Here is a 23,497-nt window from a genome sequence, read left to right as displayed (position 1 = left end):
TTCCAGTATCGACATCTCTCCTAGTCCCAGCTCTTCCAATACACTAAACAACGGGATGACAGTTCCCGGGAAGATGGTGTGGTGAGAATGGAACATAATGGGAATAACACATGGAATACTTTGGCAAATTGGATCAGTGAAGTATTCTGGTACTGACTGTTGTATCTCACTTGATAGAGCTGCCAATATCACAAGTGGACTTCTGTTTGTGTGTTCTGTGTTTTTCTCTGTGGAAATGTCTGTGTACCTGTGTGCACATTTCTCTCAGGGTGTACAGCAAATTAAAATCTCATGTCAGGTTTCAACTCTCAAGCTGCATGCTATTGACCACCACTGTGGGGGTAGTAGTCGATGGTGCTCTTCAGAGAGCGTTCCGCCTTGAGCCATTGAGCCCATTAGGCACACTTTTATCTGGTTTATTTTGAGTTAGCCTGTCAGGGGGGAGGCAACAGGGCATGGCTAGCTGTGTGTGTTCCAATGATGGTGTTGGGACGACGTTATCTTGGTCCTCCTATTTGTGTCAGTTATGTTGAAGACCAGGCTTGGGTACAGTAAGTAGAGGCCGTGGTCTTTTTGGAAATGTTTACGTTCGCGTGCACTGTCTTGGACATTGCCATGGTCTGGTCTTTTGGACTGATACCTGGGTATTGTGACTGGCCATGGACCCTATAGAGATGGTCTGGGTAAGGCCAGACCACGCCTGGGTACCAGCCAGTAAACAGTGAAGGTACATGCCCAGCCACTTGGGCAACACCTCGCCTTATTAGTGTAGATAGAACAGTGAGCAGGCTACAAACAAGGTCAACCTACCATCCACGCTGTGTCAGCATGCATGCGTCTGAGTGTGTATTATGAAGGGAGCATGTCTGACCTTGTGCAACTCTCTAACTGTCAAAGGACCGTTTATAACAGGAAAACGATAAAGTAAACGTGGACCCGTGGTCCTTTCAGAGCTGTCTGAGGAAATGTATCAGTCCCAAATACTTCCCCATTGTGTGTGTGTCCCAAATGGCGCTCTATTCCCCATGTAGTGCATAGATTTTGAACAGAGACATATGGGTCCTGCTCAAAAGTAGTTACCTACTGTACATGGGGAATAGGGTGCCATTTGGGACACAGTCTCAACTGTCGGGTTGAAGGTGTACTTTGAAGTCATCAGTGTTGCCTTGTACCTTATCTCTACCGTATGTCCTCTATAAAACAATGGCCTCCCTCCATCCCAGTTCTGTACAAGCATGAGTGTGATTATCTGAATATCTTTACCTTTCATTTTCTACCCCCTGTATTAATTTAAGGCCTGAGCCCTGCTATCGGTCTGTAGGGCCACACGTGCTGGTCCCCTCCATTTGCTAACTTGCCAGAAGAGAGGGATATTTTTCCTGTGGGAGAAACCAGTATAGCTGGACTATTTCTGAGAGGCCTGGGTCCAGAGTTTGAGACAAACCTGCTAAAGTTTTCCTTCTACACTACAAATGATTTAACGAACCGTGTAAACTTCCAGGATTTCACACACACCCAAGCATGCACACACTTCATCACCGGGCTTGAAACGGCAGGGGTCATTTAAAGTGGCACACTGTCGCTGGATCTCTTTTGAAGTGTTTGTATACAAATCACCGGTTTCACCGTATGCAATAATACAAGTCTTCTATGTTGAATTAATGTGATACCGAGTCATCAGTATTGTGCATGGTTGGCGGGGAGGCGTGGACAGGCGTACATGTGCTGTTATGATGACCTGGGTCTGTATCCATAAAACATCTCAGAGTAGAAAATTGTAGAAAAAGTGCTGAGAATAGACATTTTACGCTTACTCTCTTTAGTCGTGAGTCCCACCTTGTTGACAGATATGTAAGACAACTCATGAGCTGTTCTAACCAGTTAGGAGTTTACCAGCAGGTGTCTTGATAATAGAAAAAAAGGCAGTGAGTCGGTGGTCGCTGCGCCACATACAATTGCTTTGGAATTGTTGCAGGAATGTTTCTATATGATCAATCCATAAATAGATATGCCTAAATACTTATAACCACAGGCTGGTAAATAATCACATTTTTCCTTTCGGTTATTTAGTTAACCTACGTGTTATTTCAAGTTATCCCTTTTGTATTGTATCCTTTTAATTGTACCAATTCCACTTTTAACAACCATCCGAATTGGTAAAAAAAAAAGGTAATGCATGCCATCATATTAGCCAAGAGTTAAGAGTAGGCAAAGTGATTTCCAGGTGAAAATGATTATAAAACGGTTTACCATTGCAACATTTGATGTACAGTTACATTCATTGTGGTTCTCTGAAGCGTGCACAGCTTGCGGTTGGATTATTCCCCATTTTCAACCATGTCAATGAGCGCCATCGCTTTCCTTTGCGGTACCTCCAACCGTTGTGATTACTCGCATAGGTCCACTTTTTTTCAGTTGATTTTACTCCTGGCTCAGACTTTGTCTGGTCAGTGTCGTAACATCATCCTAAAACCTACTCTGATCTGGGATTTTGTTGTTGTCTTAAAACAGGTTAGAACAGGATTCCTATGACCTTTTCTGAGATGCTTTGTGGATACGGGGCGCTGATGTCTCATCGATGGCCTGTTTCTCTTCAAGATCCCCCACAAAAAGCGATTTGCTTGGATTGCCTAAGAGCGAACTTCTGTGTACATGTCAAATTACTGACATTTGTTTAGTATTACAATCTCTATCTCTCTCTCTGTGTGTGTGTGTAGCATCCCACTGCTGCCTTGTCACTGGGCCAAGGGAACAGAGCAGCATACTCTTAGTACTGGAATCGAGTCAATCATATATTTTTTAAAACATGGCATTTTGATCTTTGTCAGTACAGGTACTGAAGTTAGGCCTACATAGACTAACATTGTGTTCTAGTGGTTTACCTTGAAGATTTGTTTTGGGATGCGGTTGCCATATTGGGTAACCTTTTGGCTTGAATGACCTGTAATCCCTCCTAATGCGGAGCATCAAGGTTTGACTGTAAGGCGTGTAATTACACATGAACATGCGCGTGTCCGCATTTTGAACTTATAAGCTTGATCTGTTTTGTGCTGTCTTGCCAATTCGTATGGTCAGTCATTGTTATGTTGGCTACACAGCACAAACAGATCTGGGACTGGGCTAGTTAACTCTCTCTGTGATTCTGAACTACATTGGTAATCACAGAGCTAGCTACAGTACATGAACAGGGCTCAGACTTTGTGTTCTAGCATGTGTTCTAGCAGAGCCTGAATCTACCTGCCCATCCTTTGGCACGGTAGGGTCGTCATATTTAATGATGGGCTTCACCACCAAGTCATTTCAAGTCCTGATGTCATCCTAAAACGAGGTGAGTAAATCATGTACAGATGCATTTTTTTCCCAAGGCTTTGACTGTGCCCATCGAGCAGATGGGGCTGGGGATGGGGGGTGGAAGCTGGGACTGATGATAATAATAAGGACGTTAGTCTGCAGGTCTGGTATGCGTCAGATGGTGATAGTTTTCCACGATAAAGGTGGTTCAGAAGGCTCTGTTCTCCTGTTCTCTGTTAGGCTGTTAGCCCCACCAAGTCCCTCTGTGTGACCCAACCACACCTGGGTTCAAGTAGTATTTTGTTTTCGTTAAAATGATTTGGCTGCACTTGAATGAGGTTATCTGGGAGAATGGGACCGATGGAATAGTTTCAGAAGTACAAACCCGGCCCCATTTGGGACACTAGACCGGCTCAATCAAACACTCAAATATCGGAAAATAAACAGTACTATTAGAACCCAGGTCTGGAGCCAGCAGTAGAGGCATGAACACCAGAGCATGGCCAATGTCTGTTTCTTCCCAGGCCTCTCCACAGACTCCATACTGCATTTCTCCAGTGACAGACCCCAGTCCTCTTCAACTCCTCGTCAGTCTATATGGGATGAATGTTAAGTGTCAGTGAGAACACTGCTGTTTCGGCCTGGGGTGCTTATGGTTATTTTATGGCTGAGCTGCTGCGGCGTCCTGCTGCCACTAGAGACAGTAGAGCTGAAATGTTTCCCTTTTCAAGAAAATGTGTAGTTTCTCTCTGCTTTGGTATGGTGTAGGCTACAGTAGATGTTTCTCTTTAGCCATTTCCATGTCTCATTGGTATGCAATTCACCTAGCTACATACTTGAAAATAAATGGGTTTACAGTACAAGTTAAGCAGGTCGGGTCAGCTGGCAACTTTTACTGAGGTTGATATGGTTACTAGCCTAGCATGTAGACTACAGACAAACGTATAGCTGTCTGTCTCACCCACGGTGTGACTTGCGAGGTCTGAAGTGTGTCTGGTGTGCATGCGGCCTAGGGCTGTGGCGATCACAACATTTCATCAGCCGGTGATTGTCAAGCAAATAACTGTCGGTCTCACGGTAATTGACTGTTAATTAGCATAAACACATTTAGCATCTCCTGGCTTCCACTGATGCTGGCCTTTGGTACGTCTACATTTTAAGAAGTCTAAGTCCATGTAATATAGCCTTCATCTTCACAATAAATCCATTATTTATTTTAGGCTAAAGAAGCATGATAAGAAGAAAATGTAGTATATTTCAGAAGAACAGAATAGCATACTCTGAGTTGTCCTTATGTTAGGTCCTCATCTGGCTATGCCATATGACTGTGGGTTACACTAGTTCATTTAGCAGACAAGATTTGCACATACGGCTATTCTGTTTTGAGCGGTTAACAAAGAAATAGGTATTCCTATATGTTTACTTTAGAGTTATTACTGTTGGGCTATATGTTTTTTGATTTTTAATACATTGAAAGGCTGCATGATGCAACTAATGATGATTTGAAAAAAGTCGCTTGAAAGGCGTGAAATTTGCTTTGTTTTTTTGCGCAGGGTGTACACATCAGTCTCTCATTCACAATTTGACAAGCACTTGACAATGCCTAGAATTTCAAGCCGGCATCCCCTTTGTGTGGCCGTAATGCACCCTAAAAAATCCATGCCTTTTGCGGCCAATGGCCGGTGTGCCCTTCTCGCTGAGTGCTGCGCGCTCCATCACCTGATTGGGTCTTTCTCACAGGCTACAAGTGAAGAGAGACACATCGGGGGACGCAACTGCGTACGTCCTTATCCAATTCCGAGGTGCACATTGAAGATATCGTAACTGTCCATATTTACTTTTCGTCAGCCAACAAGATGAGTAGGCCTAACGAACAGCAAAAGCACTAGCCTATGTCAATTTACTATCCCCCATAGTACAAAGGTCGACCTATTCTGTGCGAGAAATAAAAATTCCAAACATAATCTGGGACAGTTGTGGGATGCGATAGATCCCAAATTAATACAACCACTAGCATCAAAAAAACGTTTTACGCAATGTGGCTGATGCAACAGATCAGAACGTTTTAAGTTAAAATGTTGTTAAACTATTAGGCTATTTCTTCACATTATAAACACAGCAATGCGCCCATGGTAGTAGGCTCCATTAGCGGAAAACACCATTTATCAAAAGTGACTGCAAATGCAAATATGCATGTAATGCTTTTATTATAAAGGTGCTTTTTTTATGGTGAAAAATGATCTTCCCCAAACTTAACTCACACGCTGCTTATGTATGCCAGTTAGGCTCTACACCCCTTGTAAAGCGGATTCATGTGCTTCATTTTAAGACATTATTTGGCCACTATAGGCATATGGGCTAGGCTACATGAGGTGTGCGACTATGATTCAAAAAAGTTAACAAAAAAGGCGTTGTTTCTTATGCCGGGCATCATTCACAAGTGACAGGCTAATATTGCCACCCATCATAATATTGTTGATTTCATCTTGTCTTTCCATATACTAAATAATATATGTGTGAAATTTGTTTCGATTTAAAAAAGACCATTATTATGCACCTGTATCGAAACAACAGGGGCAGCTGGGAAAATGTCATCAACAGTTTGCTCTTAAATAGCGAATGGAGGACGCTTTTTCCCTTGGTTTATTTTCACGCCAGCCAGGTAGGCTATACTCCTGTTGTAAATATAAGCAATGTGCTTAATATTAGGAAAGTAAAAAATGTTATATAGTAGGCCTAGCCTATAGAGAAAGCTGATCTTCCTCTTTTCAGTAGATGCCATCACTGTTTTTCTCGCGCAATTGCACAGCCTATTGAAATGTTGCGCAACATGAGCTCATGGGCTCTCATGAAGTATTTGATTAGATTTTCGAATACATTTGCATTGATGTCAGAGTGATTAGAGGGACAGTGTGCTGAGTAGCAGGCAGTTAGCAAACCTGCCACCTCTAATAAACTGATTAAATGTCTTTCATCCTCTCCTTAAGAACACTCCACATCACACCTGGGTTCAAGTAGGATGTGTTTGGACACATCACATTAATTTCTTGGCTGAGAAATCAAAGTAATTGTTTTTGTCTCTCTGTGTGTGTACACTATCAGTTATTGTGTGATTCTGCACGTCTGAACATGTACCCTTCTCAATCTCATTCACTTTATGTGGTCTCCCTATGTGAGTGTGTGTGTGTGTGAGAAGCTGTCAGACTAGAAATCAACATTTTCCCTCCCACACTGCTCCTCTTTTGCCTGCTCTGGGGATGGATTGCTAGAGTATTTACCATAATGATACGATTAGTCAGACAGACAATCACATGATCTGAGCTCCATCGCAGCTCATTTCCCGTTCTCTTTCTCTCTCTTCTCTCGCTCTGTAGCATCCCACTGCTGTCTTGTCACTAGGCCAAGGGAACACAGCAGCACACTCTTCGTACTTCCTGACTACACCTTTCTCTCTCTCGCTCTCCTTCCTCTCTCCCTATATTTTCACCTCTATCTCTGAGTTTCTGTAGGAGAGGGATGTCCAGCCTCTCAGGTCCAATCTGTAGTGTAGCGATGGGGCCTAGACTAGCTAATTTCTTGGCTGTAATCAGATTAGCAGGCACTGAGCAGCTTTAGTTAGCCCCTGTCTCCCTGCATGCCTGCAACCTGTCTAGTTAGCCAGTTAGCTATTAGCGTTAGTGCTGGAGGAGACTAGAGGGGAGCTGTCAAGAGACTCAGCCTAGCGTCGTAGCCACAGCCTCAAAGCTCCACTCAAACGCTACACTGCCGACGCTACTACGTACTACTACTCCTGCTCATCTCCCTCCCTCTCCTGTCTTTCTGTCCCTCTCTCGTATGCTACCTGACTCCCTCCCTTCTCTCTCTCTCTCTCTGCTCGTCCCGGGGCACTTACTGCCTGCGTTTGTTTCTCTGCATCACCTTGCAGTCAGTTGCCTGCCTGTGGGTTGGACCTCAGCACTTCTCACTTTTTCTCTCCAGCTCTCTTTTTATTTCAATCTGTCCGCTGTACCTACCTGGTCTTGCAAAAATGTATCGGAGCGCAAACCCATGGATCTCAAACTACCTGAGCCATGTCAAGTTCTGCGGCCAAGGTAAGAGAGAGGCTGGGACTGAGGATAGGGCTGAAGATAGGGTTGGGATTGTGGGCTGGGGCTGAGGATAGTGAGGCAACACTGGCTCTTTTAACTGCCCTAGTTTCCAGCTTTCCTTGCGCTGTCTGCAGCTGTAGCCTCCAAGGACGTAGCAGCCGAGATGAGGGACTCACCGATTGCAGGAGGAGGGAGAGCTATTTCTGGGCTCTACTTTGTCTGAGGTTTATTTTGGAGAGTTATGTTAAGGCATATTATGTGTGTGTGTGACAGACACTGTTTGTGTGTGTGTGCTTGTGTAGCCGACGTTTCTCATTCTCATAGCTGTATACCATTCTCACCCTCTCAATAATGCTTCCAGAGTGTTGAATGGGGGTTCTGCTTGGTTAACTGGCTGAGAATTCACAACATATGTTCCTGGTGGTATCCCAGGATGGGTTCCCAGCCATTCAAACCCAGTAGGAGGGGTTGCATCCCAAATGGCACACTTTTTTCCTTACCTAGTGCACTACTTTTGACCCGGCCCATAGGACTCTGGTCAAAATTAATACACTATGTAGGAAATAGCATGCCATTTTGGTCTGGTGGGTGATTTTGTGTTTGTGGTTCAGGTTGTTACAGCACATTGACCACACATAACTGTGCCCAGAGTCTCCAGTACACTCCATGTACTTAGCCATCAGTCATTTGATCAGCCGTTTACTACTGGCACACAACTAACGATTCCACAATGGCTACACATGCAATGCTCTTGCTAATGGAATAAGACTAGGCTTTGTTAGCTGTTCGTTGTCTTGATTGATTGTCTATTATTGGCTTATAGTAGTCCTCTGTTTGTAGGGAGGGGTTTAAGTCTTTAGTTGGCTCAGTCTCACCTGACTTACCCCTCCTTGGTTTTCTGAATAAACTAAACCTCTCCCTCATTTTATCTCTTTACTCTATAAGTCTCATGTCACATCCTCCTTTGACTACCTTGTCTCTTGTAGCAGAACCTGAGGGAGGTCAGGGCAGGTGGGTGCCTGTGGGTTTGGGTGTGGGTTTTTATTTTATTAGGAACCCCATGAGCTACTGCACATGCAACAGATACTCTTCCTCGAGTCCACAAATAACGTACAAATACATGACAATGTACAGAACATTAGTAGACGAGCAATATAAGATATTACATTAAATTCTAAATAAATGTTCTACAGTACCAGTCAAAAGTTTGGATACCTACTCATGTCTTTATTTTAACTTTTGTAAATAATTCTCCCCCTCATCAGTCTACATACAATACCCCATAATGACAAAGCAAAACAGGTTTTTAGAAAATGTAGCAAATTTATACAAATAAAAACATAGACCTTATTTACATAAGTAAAAACCTGCTCCAGAGCGCTCAGGACCTCAGACTGGGATGAGGGTTCACATTCCAACAGGACAAGGACCCTATGCACACAGCCAAGACAACGCAGGGGTGACTTCGAGACAAGTCTCTGAATGTCCTTGAGTGGCCCAGCCAGAGCCCGGACTTGAACCCGATCGAACATCTCTGGAGAGACCTGAAAATAGCTGTGCAGCCACGCACCCCATCCAACCTGACATAGCTTGAGAGGATCTGCATAGAAGAATGGGACAAACTCCCCATATATAGGTGTGCCAAGCTCGTAGTGTCATATCCAAGAAGACTCGAGGCTGTAGTCACTGCCAAAAGGTGCTAAAACAAAGTAGTGATGTAAAGGGTCTGAATGTAAATGTAATATTTCAGTTTTCTGTTTTTAAGAAATGTGCAAAAAATTCTTAACCTGTTTTTGCGTTGACATTATGGGGTATTGTGTGTAGATTGAGGGAATTTTTTTTCTTCCCCAATCCATTTTAGAACAGGGCTGTAACATAAGAAAATGTGGAAAAAGCCAGGGTTCTGAATACTTTATGAATGTCCTGCTTTGCACATGCTTGGCATTCTCTCAACCAGCTTCACCTAGAATGCTTTTCCAACGTTCATGAAGGAGTTCCCACATATGCTGGGCACTTGCTGGCTGCTTTTCCTTCGCTCTGCGGTCCAACTCATCCCAAACCATCTCAATTGGGTTGAGGTCGGGTGATTTGTGGAGGCCAGGTCGTCTAATGCAGCACTCCATCAATCTCCTTGGTCAAATAGCCCTTACACAGCCTGGATGTGTGTTTTGTCTCTTGACCTTCGCCTCTCCCGAGTCCGTACGGGAGTTGCAGCGATGAGACAACACTTTAACTACCAAATTGGATACCACAAAATTGGGGAGGAAAGGGGTAATAAAGAATGTATGGTAGCGATCTATGGTAGCGATGCTGGTTAAGTGTGCCTTGAATTGTAAATAAATCACCGACAGTGTCACCAGCAAAGCACCCACACACCCACACACCATCACACCACCTCCTCCATACTTCACAGTGGGAACCACACTTGCGGAGATCATCCGTTCCACTACACTGCGTCTCAAAAACATGGCGGTTGGAACCAAAAATCTCACATTTGGATTCATCAGACCAAAGGACAGATTTCCACCAGTCTAATGTCCATTGCTTGTGTTTCTTGGCCCAAACAGGTCTCTTCTTATTTTTGGTATCTTTTTAGAAGTGGTTCCTTTGCAGCAATTCAACCATGAAGTCCTGATTCGCACAGTCTCGTCTGAACAGTTGATGTTGAGATGTGTCATTTACTTGAACTCTGAAGCATTTATTTGGGCTGCAATCTGAGGTACAGTTAACTCTAATAAACTTGTCCTCTGCAGCAGAGGTAACTCTGGGTCTTCCTTTCCTGTGGAGGTTTTTACGACTGCACTTAAAGAAACTTTCAAAGTTCTTGACATTTTCCGTATTGACTGACATTCATATCTTAAAGTAATGATGGATTCTCGTTTCTCTTTCCTTAATTGGCATGTTTTTGCCATAATATGGACTTTGTCTTTTGCCAAATAGGGCTATCTTCTGTAGACCAACCCTACCTTGTCTCAACACAGCTGATTGGCTGAAATGCATTAAGAAGGAACAAAATTCCACAAGTGATCTTTTAACAAGGCACACCTGTTAATTGAAATGCTTTCCAAGTGACTACCTCATGAAGCTGGTTAAGAGAATGCTAAGAGTGTGCAAAGCTGTCATTGAGGCAAAGGGTGACTACTTTGAAGAATCTCAAATATAAAATATATTTTGATTTGTTTAACACTTTGTTTTGGTTAGTACATGATTCCATAGTTTTGATGTCTTCACTATTATTCTACACTTTAGAAAATAGTAAAAATAAAGAAAAACCCTTGAAATTTTGATTGGTAATGTATATTGGAAAGACACCAAGAGACAACAACAATACTGTTTACACACAATTCATAGATATATATTCATATTATTATATACAGTACAGTTAAATTAGATCTTTAGGAGGAGAGGCACTGATGCAATGTTTAAAAAAAAAAAAAAAAATTTAAGCTAGACTTGCTTTTTATCTGAGTAACCTCTTGTGGCAGAGCATTTCACGATGACATGGCTCTATACATAACTGAGCGATGCATTGAATCAGTTTTTGTGTTGGGTTCCGTGATGAAACCCATAGTGGCGTGTCTGGTGGGGTATGTGTGCATGTTTGAAGTGCATGCGAGAGATTATACAAGTGGTTAGGCATTTTCAACACACAAACTGTGGTAGAAGGGGGGGTAGTCGGAGTTGTAATGTAAGTGATCCTGCTGTTATTTTAGTGACATTTCCTTTTGGGCGCTCTCTAATCGCGGGCTGTTCTGCTCAGGGTAATCCCATCTCAGCAGGGACATATGCTCTTGAATGGAGTGAGTATTTTCTGCACACACTTACTTAATAAGCCCAATGTGGGATTATTGCCTTCAAGTATTAGCATTAGTGTATAGAGCCTGTAGCAAGAAAGAACTTACTTATAGAACAGTAAACGGGCATTTCGCCGTCAAACACAGTAGGTTTATCATGAAATAAATGACGTCTAATGCGGTTTCAACCAATCGGCATTCAGGATCAGATCTACTGTGCCTTCAGAAAGTATTCAAACCTCTTGACTTATTCCACATTTTATTGCAACCTGAATTCAACATTTATTAAAATGTTTTTACCCATCTACAAACACTGCCCCATAATGACAAAGTGAAGCATGTATTTAGAAATGTTTAGCAAATTTTTTGAAAATGAAATATGGCTAAATCAATGAGCAGTTTCATTCCTCTCCAGCAACTGAGTTAGGAAGGACACCTGTGTCTTTGTAGTGACTGTGTATTGATACACCACCCAAAGTGTAATTAATAACTTCACCATGCTCAAAGGGATATTAATGTCTAATTTTTATATCCAATAGATGCCCTTCTTCGAGAGGCATTGGAAAACCTCCCTGGTCTTTGTGATTGCATCTGTTTTTGAAATGTACTGCTTGATTTATGGACCTTACAATGATTTGTATTCCTGAACTCATTTAGGCTTGCAATAACAACGTGTTGAATACTTATTGCCTCGAGACATTTCAGCTTTTCATTTTTTATGACTTTGCAAAAATTTCATAAAACATGTAATTCCACTTTGACATTATAGGGTGTGTGTGTAGACAGACCATTTGACCAAATAATCTCAATTTAATACATTTTATTTTCAGGTTGTACGACAACAAAATGTGGAGAAAGTAAAGGGGTGTGAATAGTTTCTGAAGGCACTGTACCTATTGAAGTTGAGCACATACATTTGATTAAAAAAAAAAATTTTTTTTAATTGAACCTTATATTTAACTAGTCAAGTCAGTTAAGAACAAATTCTTATTTACAATGACAGCCTACCGGGGAACAGTGGGTTAACTGCCTTGTTCAAGGGCAGAACGACAGATTTGTACCTTGTCAGCTCAGGGATTCGATCCAGCAACCTTTCGGTTACTGGCCTAACGCTCTAACCCCTAAGCTACCTGCCGCCCCATAAAGTGGTATGAGAAGTCTATGCTATGATCTTTTGATATCTCAGCTTAGACCTGGGGGGGGGGGGGCGCGTATGCCAATGAGACTCCATTGAATCATGAAATCAGTTCGTCCCCATGTTTTACTAGTGCAGGGCAACTTTAATAGCTCTGTCTACGTGCATATAGTGTTCTTTTAACAGTATAGCATCCCTAGTGGCCTGTAGATTACATCTTTAACATCAAAGGGTTTGGGACGTCTGTGATCATCTTAGTGGTTTTATGCCTGTGTGTATGGAATGTGTAGTGTATTGAAGCACCCTCCTATTATTTCGCTAAAGTTTCCTCTGCTCTAAACCTGCATGCTGTCATTGAGGCTGTTTAAAGTAACACAGGCATGTATCTGATGGCCTTCTATGCCCCCTGTAGGCTACAACATGTTGACTCATCCAGCACCATATTAACACTAGGATGTCAACAGCTAAATGTGGTTTTACACTGCAGTGATAGTGTGTTATAGCCTGTGTGCGCTGTCTTGCCAATTCCTATGGTCGTTATCATGCCATGATAATGACCATAGGAGTTGGCTTCAGCACAAGCAGATTAGTGACCAGGTTAACTGTGGTCAAATCAAATGTAATTTGTCACATGCGCCGAGCACAACGGGTGTAGACCTTACCATGAAATGCTTACTTACAAGCCCTTAATCAACAATGCAGTTTGAAGAAAATGTTTATTTAGTATTAGTATTTATGCATAGATAATAAACACCGAGTAGCAGCAGTGTTAAAAAACGGGGGGTGGACCTAGACTGTGCACTCTGGCACCGCTTGCCCTGCAGTAGCAGAGAGAACAGTCTATGACTTGGGTGGCTGGAGTCTGTCAATTTCTGTGGCCTTCCTCTCATACCGCCTAGTATAGAGGTCTTGGATGGCAGGAGCTTGGCCCCAGTGATGTACTGGGCCGTATGCATTACCCTCTGTTGCGCCATAGTCGGATGCCGAGCAGTTGCCATACCAGGCGGTGATGCAACTGGTCAGGATGCTCTCGACAGTGCAGCTGTAGACGTTTTTGAGGATCTGGGGACCCATGACAAATCTTTTCAGTCTCCTGAGGGGGAATAGGCATTGTTGTGCCCTCTTCACATCTTGGTGCATTTGGACCATGATATTTTTGTTGTTGATGTGGACACCAAGGAATTTAAAGGGCTCGACCCGCTCCACTACAGCCTGTTTATGTGAATATGGGGGGGGGGGGGTTAGGCCTTCGTTTTCCTGAAGTCCACAATCAGCTTCTGTGTCTTGCTCACGTTGAGGGAGAGGTTGTTGTCTCTGACCACCTCACTATAGGCTTTCTCATCGTTGTCTGTGATCAAGCCTACCACCGTTGTCGTCAGCAAACTTAATGATGGTGTTGGAGTCGTGCTTGGCCACACAGTCATGGGTGAACAGGGAGTACAAGAGGGGACTAAGCAGGCCCCCATGTTGAGGATCAGCGTGGCAGATGTATTGCTGCCTACCCTTGCCGCCCCCAGGTGGTCCAACAGGAAGTCTAGGATCCAGTTGCAGAGGGAGGTGTTTAGTCCCGGGGTTCTTAGCTTAGTGATGAGCTTTGTGGGAAATATGGTGTTGAACGCTGAGCTGTAGTAAACAAACAGTATTCTCACATAGGTGTTCCTTTTGTCCAGGTGGGAAAGGGCAGTGTGGAGTGCAATTGCGATTGCGTCATCAGTGGATCTGGTGTGCAGTAAAGAACCAATAAGTACTGTATATTCTTAAAATGGAGTATACAGTCCCATTAAGTTAAAATGTTTTGCCTACATAATTAACCGTGTTTCCATCCAGTTTTTATGTGCGTAAAGTCATACCGTATGAAAAATAATAATGACAGCTATAATGGAAACGGGAAGTTTCGTAATATTTTTTTAAATGCCGACAGGTAATTTGTTCGTTCGACATGGTAGGATATTTTTGTGTCTGTAAAATTAATTACGCTAGAAATGGTGGTGGAAATGTCTTTATGTGCAAAAATTTATATAATAACCATTACATCGAAGTAAACTTGAAGTCACGTGACAATATGGTGTGTGTGTGTGGTCCTTGCAGTTTATTAGGCTACAGATTAAATAAGTTACGATGAACTTCACAGGGTGGTGAAAGTGCATGGGGATCTTGATGCTCCTTTCCAATAAATATTGTCTGTCTTATTCTGGCGACATGATGATCGTTGCTTGACTGCTGTTTGACAAATAAATATATTCTCGCTGTTTTCAGTAATAATTTCATGTAGACTAGACTACAGTAGGCTATCTGCAAGCAGTTGGCTGGAGCGCATGTGCCAAAACCAGAGCAGGCACATTTGCTATTTAACATCACAGTTTGTGTGACAAAACTATCAGTAGAGTTGAAAATGCAATGGAAACACATTCAACTTTCAATTTTTATTTGATTCATGAAAACTTAAGCAAAAAATACATTTTGTGTGCACTGTCATCACACACTGATTTTTATATGCAACAAGTCTGTTTGGTGGAAATTGCGCATATTTTGGCTTATGGATACGTGGATTCTAGAATACTTGCATAAAAATCTGACGCTATTTGAATGGAAACCTAGCAACTGATGGAGAAGATTAATAGAAGTGTACATTAATACATTGTTGTTTTCGTTCTCTGATATTAATCTATCCCTGTCACTTTATCGGCTAGTAAAATTACCTGTAGGCTACATAATGAGGGGGATGTTTAAGGCCTGACCTAGTATGTTTTTACCGAAAACTTTCCCTAGTTGAAATAATACTAACATCTCATACCAAAACACATCCTGGCATAGGGACTGTTCTAAATAATCCCCCTCTTTCTGTTCTTTTCTTTGATCTCAAATGATGTTTTCCCAAAGTAGGGGGATTTGAAACATCAATTCAAACATCCTTAATATGGACTAACAGATCTGGAATGGATGGTTTCGGGGGGTTTAAGGGGATTTGGGGGTTTTGATAGGGCTGAACTCAAAGGCGGGGGGGCAAAGTGGAAACATGTTTTGTCTCTCTGTTTCCCTGAGAGACTCGGTCAGTTAGTCCAGCCCTAGTACCCGGAAAAGGAAAACAAGTATTGAGTAAGTTCAGGTAGTCCTTCCTTGTTTCAATCTGTTTTCTACCGTTTGGTACCCAATGAATAAGACCTACGACACAATGTTGTGGGAACGTTCATATATGTATGTGTATTTTTATTTAACCTTTATTTAACTAGACAAGTCAGTTAAGAACAAATTCTTATTTACAATGAAGGCCTACCGAGGAACAGTGGGTTAACTACCTTGTCCAGCCCTAGTACCTGGAGAAAGAAAACAAGTGTTTTTTTTTATTGATTAAAATGGCCCTGGAAGAAATGGCAGCAGTTTTATGGGCGCCTAACCAATTGCGCTATTATGTGGGGTTTTTCGCATTAATTGAAACTTAATTGGTACATAATGTTTCTGCCACCATATCTTACGGCAAAAAGAGCTTCTGGATATCAGGACAGCGATCACTCACCTCGGATTAGACAAATATTTTTTCTTCAACCAGCAGGAAGCACAGGATATACTGCGAACACCCGACAAGGCCGACATCCCCGTTATTGGCAAGAGAAATAGAAGCAGGTACAGAGCACACAGAGCGGGGTGCCTCGTAAGGATCCAGAGAAGGCGAGTGGGAAAGCTGCCGTTACCGTCAATATTACTTGCCAACGTACAATCATTGGACAATAAATTAGACGAGGTACGATCGCGAATATCCTACCAACGGGACATAAAAAACTGTAACATCTTAAGTTTCACGGAATCGTGGCTGAATGATGTCATGGATATTCAGCTATCAGGATATACGCTGCACCGGCTAGATAGAACAGCACGAGGGGGGGGGGGCGGTCTGTGCATATTTGTAAACAGCTGGTGCACAAAATCTAAGGAAGTCTCTAGATTTTGCTTGACTAAAGTAGATTATCTTATGATAAACTGTAGACCACACTATTTGCCAATAGTTTTCATCTATACTTTTCATGGCTGTTTATTTACCACCATAGATGAACGCTGGCACTGACTGCACTCAGTCAGCTGTAAAAGGAAATAAGAAAACAGGAAACTGCTCACCCAGAGGCCGGCGCTCCTAGTGGCCAGAGACTTTAATGCAGGTAAACTTAAATCAGTTTTACCTAAATTCTATCAACATGTTATATGCGCAACCAGAGGGGGAAAAAAAATTCTAGATCACCTGTACTCAACACACAGAGACGCATACAAAGCTCGCCCTCTATTTTGTAAATCTGACCACAATTCTATCCTCCTGATTCCTGCTTACAAGCTATAGTGACTCGGACTATAAAAAAAGTGGTCAGATGAAGCAGATGCTAAACTACAGGACTGTTTTTCTATCACAGACTGGAACATGTTCCGGGATTCTTCCGATGGCATTGAGGAGTACACCACATCAGTTACTGGCTTTATCAATAAGTGAATCGAGGTCGTCATCATAATCAGTCGAGGTCGACTGATTATGATTTTTCAATGCCGATACCGATTATTGGAAGACAAAAAAAGCCGATACCGATTAATCGGCCGATTTTATAAAAAAAATAAAAAAAATAATAATATATATATATATATATCATACACACACACACATTTTTGTAATAATGACAATTGCAACAATACTGAATGAACAATGAACACTTTTATTTGAACTTAATATAATGCATAAATACACACACGCACACAGCTCTGAAGTGACAATGATACTGAAGAGTCTGCTTAGGAGACAAATACTCTCAACTGTTTGAATAAAAATAGAGTTTAAGTAACCTGTGATGAATGTTGAAAACAAAAACTTTAATTTCTATATGCAGGAAATCCTATTTTAATAATGGGCATGGTAAGAATTGACAACCAAAGTGCGAGTCATAATTCCCATGACACCTTTTAGCAAAATCTGAAAAGCGGTTCCTTCATTTATTCCATAGAATATTTTTAGATTCACTTAAAATAAGGTCTGTGTTTTGTGTAGGCTTACATCACCGTGCCAATTTTATAACTGTGTAGATATCCATAGGACAAGGTAACTCTGATCAATATCGGCTAAATATAAGCGAAGATAAAAAAAAAAATTGTAGAGTGGATTTATGAAAATATGTTGACAAACGTTACCTTATCCTAGTGAGATTTAGGCAGGCTCCTCGTGGAGTGCAATGTAATCAGGTGTTAGAGCATTGGACTAGTTAACTGTAAGGTTGCAAGATTGGACCCCCGAGCTGACAATGTTAAACATCTGTCGTTCTGCCCCTGAACGTTCCTAGGCCGTCTTTGAAAATAAAAATGTGCTCTTAACTGACTTGCCTAGTTAAATAAAGATTTAAATAAAGGTGTAAAAAAAAAATATATATATATCTCGGCAAATCGGCGCCCAAAAAAGATTTCCGATTGTTACGAAAACTTGAAATCGGCGCCGATTAATCGGTCGACCTCTAGTACATACCCCAACCAGAAGCCATGGATTACAGGCAACATTCGCACTGAGCTAAAGGATAGAGCTGCCGCTTTTAAGGTGCGGGACTCTAACCCGGAAGCTTATAAGAAATCCTTCTATGCCCTCCGACGAACCATCAAACAGGCAAAGTGCCAATACAGGGCTAGGATTGAATCATACTACACCGGCTCCGATGCTCGTCTTATGTGGCAGGGCTTGCTAACTATTACAGACTACAAAGGGAAGCACAGCCGCGAGCTACCCAGTGACACAAGCCTACCAAACGAGCCAAATCACTTCCATGCTCGCTTCAAGGCAAGCAACACTGAGGCATGCATGAGGGCATCAGCTGTTCCGGACAACTGTGTGATCACGCTCTCCATAGCTGACGTGATAAACATTCACAAGGCCGGACGGATTACCAGGACGTGTGCTCCAGGCATGTGCTGAACAATTGGCAGGTGTCTTCACTGACATTTTCAACATTTCCCTGATTGAGTCGTAATACCAACAATACCAACATGTTTAAAACAGACTATGGTGTGCCCAAAAACACTAAGGAAACCTGCCTAAATGACTACAGACCCGTAGCACTCACGTCCGTAGCCATGAAGTGCTTTGAAAGGCTGATAATGGCTCACATCAACACCATTATCCCAGAAACCCTAGACCCACTCCAATTTACGTACTGCCCAAACAGATCCACAGATGATGCAATCTATATTTCACTCCACACTGCACTTTCCCACCTGGACAAAAGGAACACCTACACATCTATTTTGTGCACGACACAAGTAATTTTTCCAACAATTGTTTACAGTCTGATTATTTCACTTATAATTCACTATCACAATTCCAGTGGGTCAGAAGTTTAAATAGACTAAGTTGACTGTGCCTTTAAACAGCTTGGAAAATTCCAGAAAATTGTCATGGCTTTAGAAGCTTCTGATAGGCTAATTGACATAATTTGAGTCAATTGGAGGTGTGCCTGTGGATGTATTTCTAGGCCTACCTTCAAACTCAGTGCCTCTTTGCTTGACATCATGGGAAAATCAAAAGCCAAGACCTCAGAAAAACTATTGTAGTCCTCCACAAGTCTGGATCATCCTTGGGAGCAATTTCCAAACGCCTGAAGGTACCACATTCATCTGTACAAACAATAATACGCAAGTATAAACACCATGGGATCACGCAGCCGTCATACCGCTCAGGAAGGAGACGCGTTCTGTCTCCTAGAGATGAACGTACTTTGGTGCGAAGAGTGCAAATCAATCCCAGAATAACAGCAAAGGACACTGTGAAGATGCTGGAGGAAACAGGTACAAACTTATCTATATCCACAGTAAAACAAGTCCTATATCGACATAACCTGAAAGGCCACTCAGCAAGGAAGAAGCCACTGCTCCAAAACCGCCATAAAAAAGCCAGACTACGGTTTGCACTGATGTTTGAACAGTCATCCAATTCGGAATTCCAAGTCGGGAACTCAGGCCTCTTTCTAGAGCTTCGACCTGAAGATCACTGACGTCATGATTCGACCTTGTTTTTCCTCCTTAGTTCCCTGTTGTTTTGAAAGCACTTTAATCTCCAGAGAATGAAAGACTTTGACAAAGTTTGATGACAAAATTTGCCCGCAAGGACTGCTGCGCCAACTTCCTTTTCAAGTGAGCACATCACAACAAGGTGAGTCCAAAAATGTATTGTATACTGTTGCATAAATGATGTAATATGCCAGGGAGACATGTATACTGTAGCTAAGAAAGTAATACTAAGTGTATGTTGTGTAGTAAGCTGTTTGTAGCCCGTGTGCCTCACCCTAATAACTTAGCCTACTTCTCTGATTTGGTGATGCACATGTAGTTTATAGCCTGTTTTAGAGAAATGCCATCAAATATTGTAAGAGCTTTCATTGTCTGCTTATATGTCCTCTTTATTAATCCTACAGTTCTGACTTGGTGTACAGGGATAATACTGTCGCTGTACATTTCAAAAGTGCTGAACAAATAGTTTGTCTTAATTGAAATTACGGTTTGTCTTTTTTCCGTTCGTCGTCCCCTTATGCCATAGTTTGTATATCTCAATTGTCAGTAGAAACCACATTTGTTTAAGCAAGTCAGCCATATTGACTGAAATAAGTGTTTCGCTGCCAGACAAGGCTCCGCTGATATCCAGGTGTAGCAGTTGTAATGATTCACTCCACGGTGCTGAAAAGAAAGCTCTGCTGTTGGGACAGCTTTATGTAGGCCCTAACAGTTTGTGAGCACCGTTTGTCACCTTTATAGTGCAATTAATGTATTGTTTAGTGTTGTGTTGTGGCTTTGCTGGCAGTTTGAGTTTGCCCCACCAAGATTTACATGCTAAAATCGTCACTGTATTCAATGTTTGCTTTTTTTATATGATCTACCAATAAGTGCCCTTTGCGAGGCATTGGAAAACCTCCCTGGTCTTTGTGGTTGAATCTGTGTCAATGCTGTACTGAGGGACCTTACAGATAATTGTATGTGTGTGGTACAGAGATGAGGTAGTCGTTCTAAAATCATGTTAAACATTATTATTGCACACAGTGAATCCATGCAACTTATTTTGCGACTTTTTATGCAATTTTTGACATATATATATATATATATATATATATATATATACACACACACAAAAGTATGTGGACATCCCTTCTAACCTTTCCAACAAGTCAGTTTGTCAAATTTATGCCCTGCTAGAGCTGCCCGGGTTAACTATGTGCTGTTATTGTGAAGTGGAAACGTCTATGACCAACAACGGCTCAGCCATGAAGTTGTAAGCCACACCGGCTCAAAGACCGTGCCGCCGAGTTCTGAAGTGCATAACGCATAAAAATCGTCTGTCATCGGTTGCAAAACTCACTACAAAGTTCCAAACTGCCTCTGGAAGCAACATCAACACAAGAAGTGTTCGTCGGTAGCCTCATGAAATGGGCTTCCATGGCCGAGCAGCCGCACAGAAGCGTAAGATCACTATCAGTAATGCCAAGCATTTGCTGGAGTGGTGTGAAGCTCGCCGGTATTGGACTCTGGAGCAGTGGAAATGCGTTCTCTTGAGTGATGAATCACGCTTCATCTGGCAGTCTGACGGACGAATCTGGGTTTGGCAGATTCCAGGAGAACGCTACCTGCCCGATTGCATAGTGCAAACTGTAAAGTTTGGTGGATGAAGAATAATGGTCTGGGGCTGTTTTTCATGTTTAGGGCTAGGCCCCTTGGTTCCAGCAAAGGAAAATGTACAGCGTACAATGATATTCTAGACGATTCCGTGCTTCCAACTTTGTGGCAACAGTTTGGGGAAGGCCCTTTCCTGTTTTATCATGACAATGCCCCCGTGCACAAAGCGACATCCATACAGAAATGTTTTGTCGAGATGGGTGTGGAAGAACTTGAATGGCCTCCACAGAGCACTGACTTCAACCTCAGCGAACAGCTTTTGGGATGAATTGTAACGCCGACTGTGATCCAGGCCTATTTGACCAACATCAGTGCCTGACCCCCACTAATGCTCTTGTTGCAGAATGAAAGCAAGTACCCGCAGCAATGTTCCAACATCTAGTGGAAATCCTTCCTAGAAGAGTGGAGGCTGTTATAGCAGAAAGTTATAGCAGAAAGTTATAGCAGAAAAGGGGGGACCAACTCCCTATTAATGCTCATGATTTTGGAATTATATATTTGACGAGCAGGTGTACTTAATTTTGGTCATGTAGTGTATTTAGGCTTGCCATAACAAAGGTGTTGAATAGTTATTGAATGAATATAACGGCCGTCCCCATTTAAGTCCACGATGGCATAATTAATGGGTGGACTGGCGGCCATTGCGAATATACCCATAGGAGAAAATCAGGAAGTGTCCCCATCAATATGTGCTGTGATTTGTTGATTCAACTCAACTGACATTGAAAAAATAACCTTCCATTGCATGAGCCACATCAGTTAACATCACTTGAATGAACATTCTACATTACCATGGAAATGATTGCATCACAATACCCGGCAGCCATTGCGAGTGTACACATGTACTCAGTCAAAGTGCCAGGGTTAGAGGTTCCAAGACAGTTTTATTCATTCTATTTCTGTGTGCCGGTGCAGGCAATCTGGGATGCGTTCCCTAGGCAACTGAATACTTTTTTGCTACAGCACCTTGCTTGTTTCAGCAGTTTCACTTTGTAAAGAATCCATGTTTCCACAGAAACGGACTTAACCGCACAAAGGGCTCCCGAGTGATACAGTGGTCTAAGACACTGCATCTCAGTACAACAGGCGTCACTGCAGTACCTGATTCGAATCCAGGCTACATCACATCCGGCCGTGACCGTTGGTTACATGGTTATACGTAATTGTGCCAGCCCTACATGTGATCAGACTTTAAAGAATCCAATCCGTCTCAATGAAAAGCAATCAAACCTCTAACGCCTTGAGCCGTGACATCATAGAGACAAGCCACTTTAGAAAGAGCTGTACCGCAATTTACTGTGTGCCTGCGTGTGTCTTTGTGAGTTAGCTGTCTCAAGTCTCACCTGGTTTCATTTCCAAATGAACAATGGTCTGCGGCTCTGTTGAATAGTACTGCAGTATATAGGGAATAGGTGCAATTTTGGATGCGTTCACAGTGACATTGTTCTCATTATTACAACCCGAAGGCTGCACACATCTCTTATTGTTCAACATGATTCAATAAAATATGTTTTAGTTTTCTAATGTGTTTAATTCCTCTGCAGTGCTGCAAGTCCACTTGACTAATGTCATGCATCGAGAAATGTTGTCGAATGAGCTTAAGATGCCTTTAATACACTCGTTTTAATGTTTGGTCAGTAAAAAGTGTAAAGTTGGACTATTCACAATGGCCCTGTCTCCTCTCACTCAAGTGATGAAGAACTGAGTATGGTCTTAAAGTCTAAAGGATGTTTTCTCTCTCCTCTCTAGAACTTGGGAGTGAGACCCCCGTCAAACTTGGGAAGGCAAGACTTTTACAGAAGAGGGCTCTTAGGTAAGATGCTATTTTCATGGATAATATCAATATTTGTGTATTGTTTCGGTTCTGTATACAGTATCATTGCACATCTAATAGTCTCTCTTCAGCCTGTGTATGCTGCCCGTGGTTGTCTGTGTGTACATTATACAGCATTCCCAATGGGAAAGTGTCCAAGCGAAGTGAGAAAGTGAAGGGTAAGGTCACTGTAGAGCGAACGCCACTGCAACATTGGTGTGATTGCATCGTGTCAACGTTTTGTCCTAGTGTCAAATATTCCACCCTTCTGCCACCCATGACTCCACAGCTCCGCATACACATATTGCACATCTAGTATCCAACCAGTTCTTTACGTTTACAGTATCCGTTTGAGTTATTGTTTGTCCATGATCTTTGTCATCCTTTACGCAAATGATGAAATACTTCAACAAAATGGGTGTGTCGTGTTCTTTGCAATGTAATGTTCATCTGCTAAAACCCAAAAGGATGATTTCCTCTTTTCGAAGGCCCCTTCCCTCAGATAGTCTCGTTGTATATTTCACGCCACAACTGTTTTGCATTGAAGTCCAACCCACTCTATTGCCAACGGCCCTCTGGATATTTTTCAACGGTATTCTCTTCCCATCGTAATGGATAGACGTAACATGTAGACAATGGCTAGACAATGGTAATGGATAGAAGTAACACCAATAGACATAACAGGTCTTACAGTATGTTAGTG

The 23,497-nt window shown here is 42.3% G+C and overlaps 1 protein-coding gene across 3 annotated transcripts in view; it reads left to right on the top strand.

Annotated features, from left to right (window-relative positions):
• The first annotated feature begins 6,778 nt into the window (after positions 1 to 6,778).
• The window catches only part of LOC139532060 (supervillin-like), a 124,898-nt gene continuing 108,179 nt past the window's right edge, over positions 6,779 to 23,497 (top strand). Inside the window, exons 1-2 of one of the 3 annotated variants that reach the window (XM_071329181.1) lie at positions 6,779 to 7,382; positions 22,731 to 22,794. In XM_071329181.1, the coding sequence (XP_071185282.1) occupies positions 7,319 to 7,382; positions 22,731 to 22,794 (128 nt within the window). In that variant the 5' untranslated portion in view covers positions 6,779 to 7,318. The remainder of the gene's footprint in view (positions 7,383 to 22,730; positions 22,795 to 23,497) is intronic. The other 2 variants (XM_071329182.1, XM_071329184.1) reach the window with 2 other exon arrangements.

This window comes from Salvelinus alpinus, chromosome 10 (assembly GCF_045679555.1).
Source record: "Salvelinus alpinus chromosome 10, SLU_Salpinus.1, whole genome shotgun sequence".
NCBI lineage: Eukaryota > Metazoa > Chordata > Actinopteri > Salmoniformes > Salmonidae > Salvelinus > Salvelinus alpinus.
This window is presented reverse-complemented; position numbering and strand designations above follow the sequence as displayed.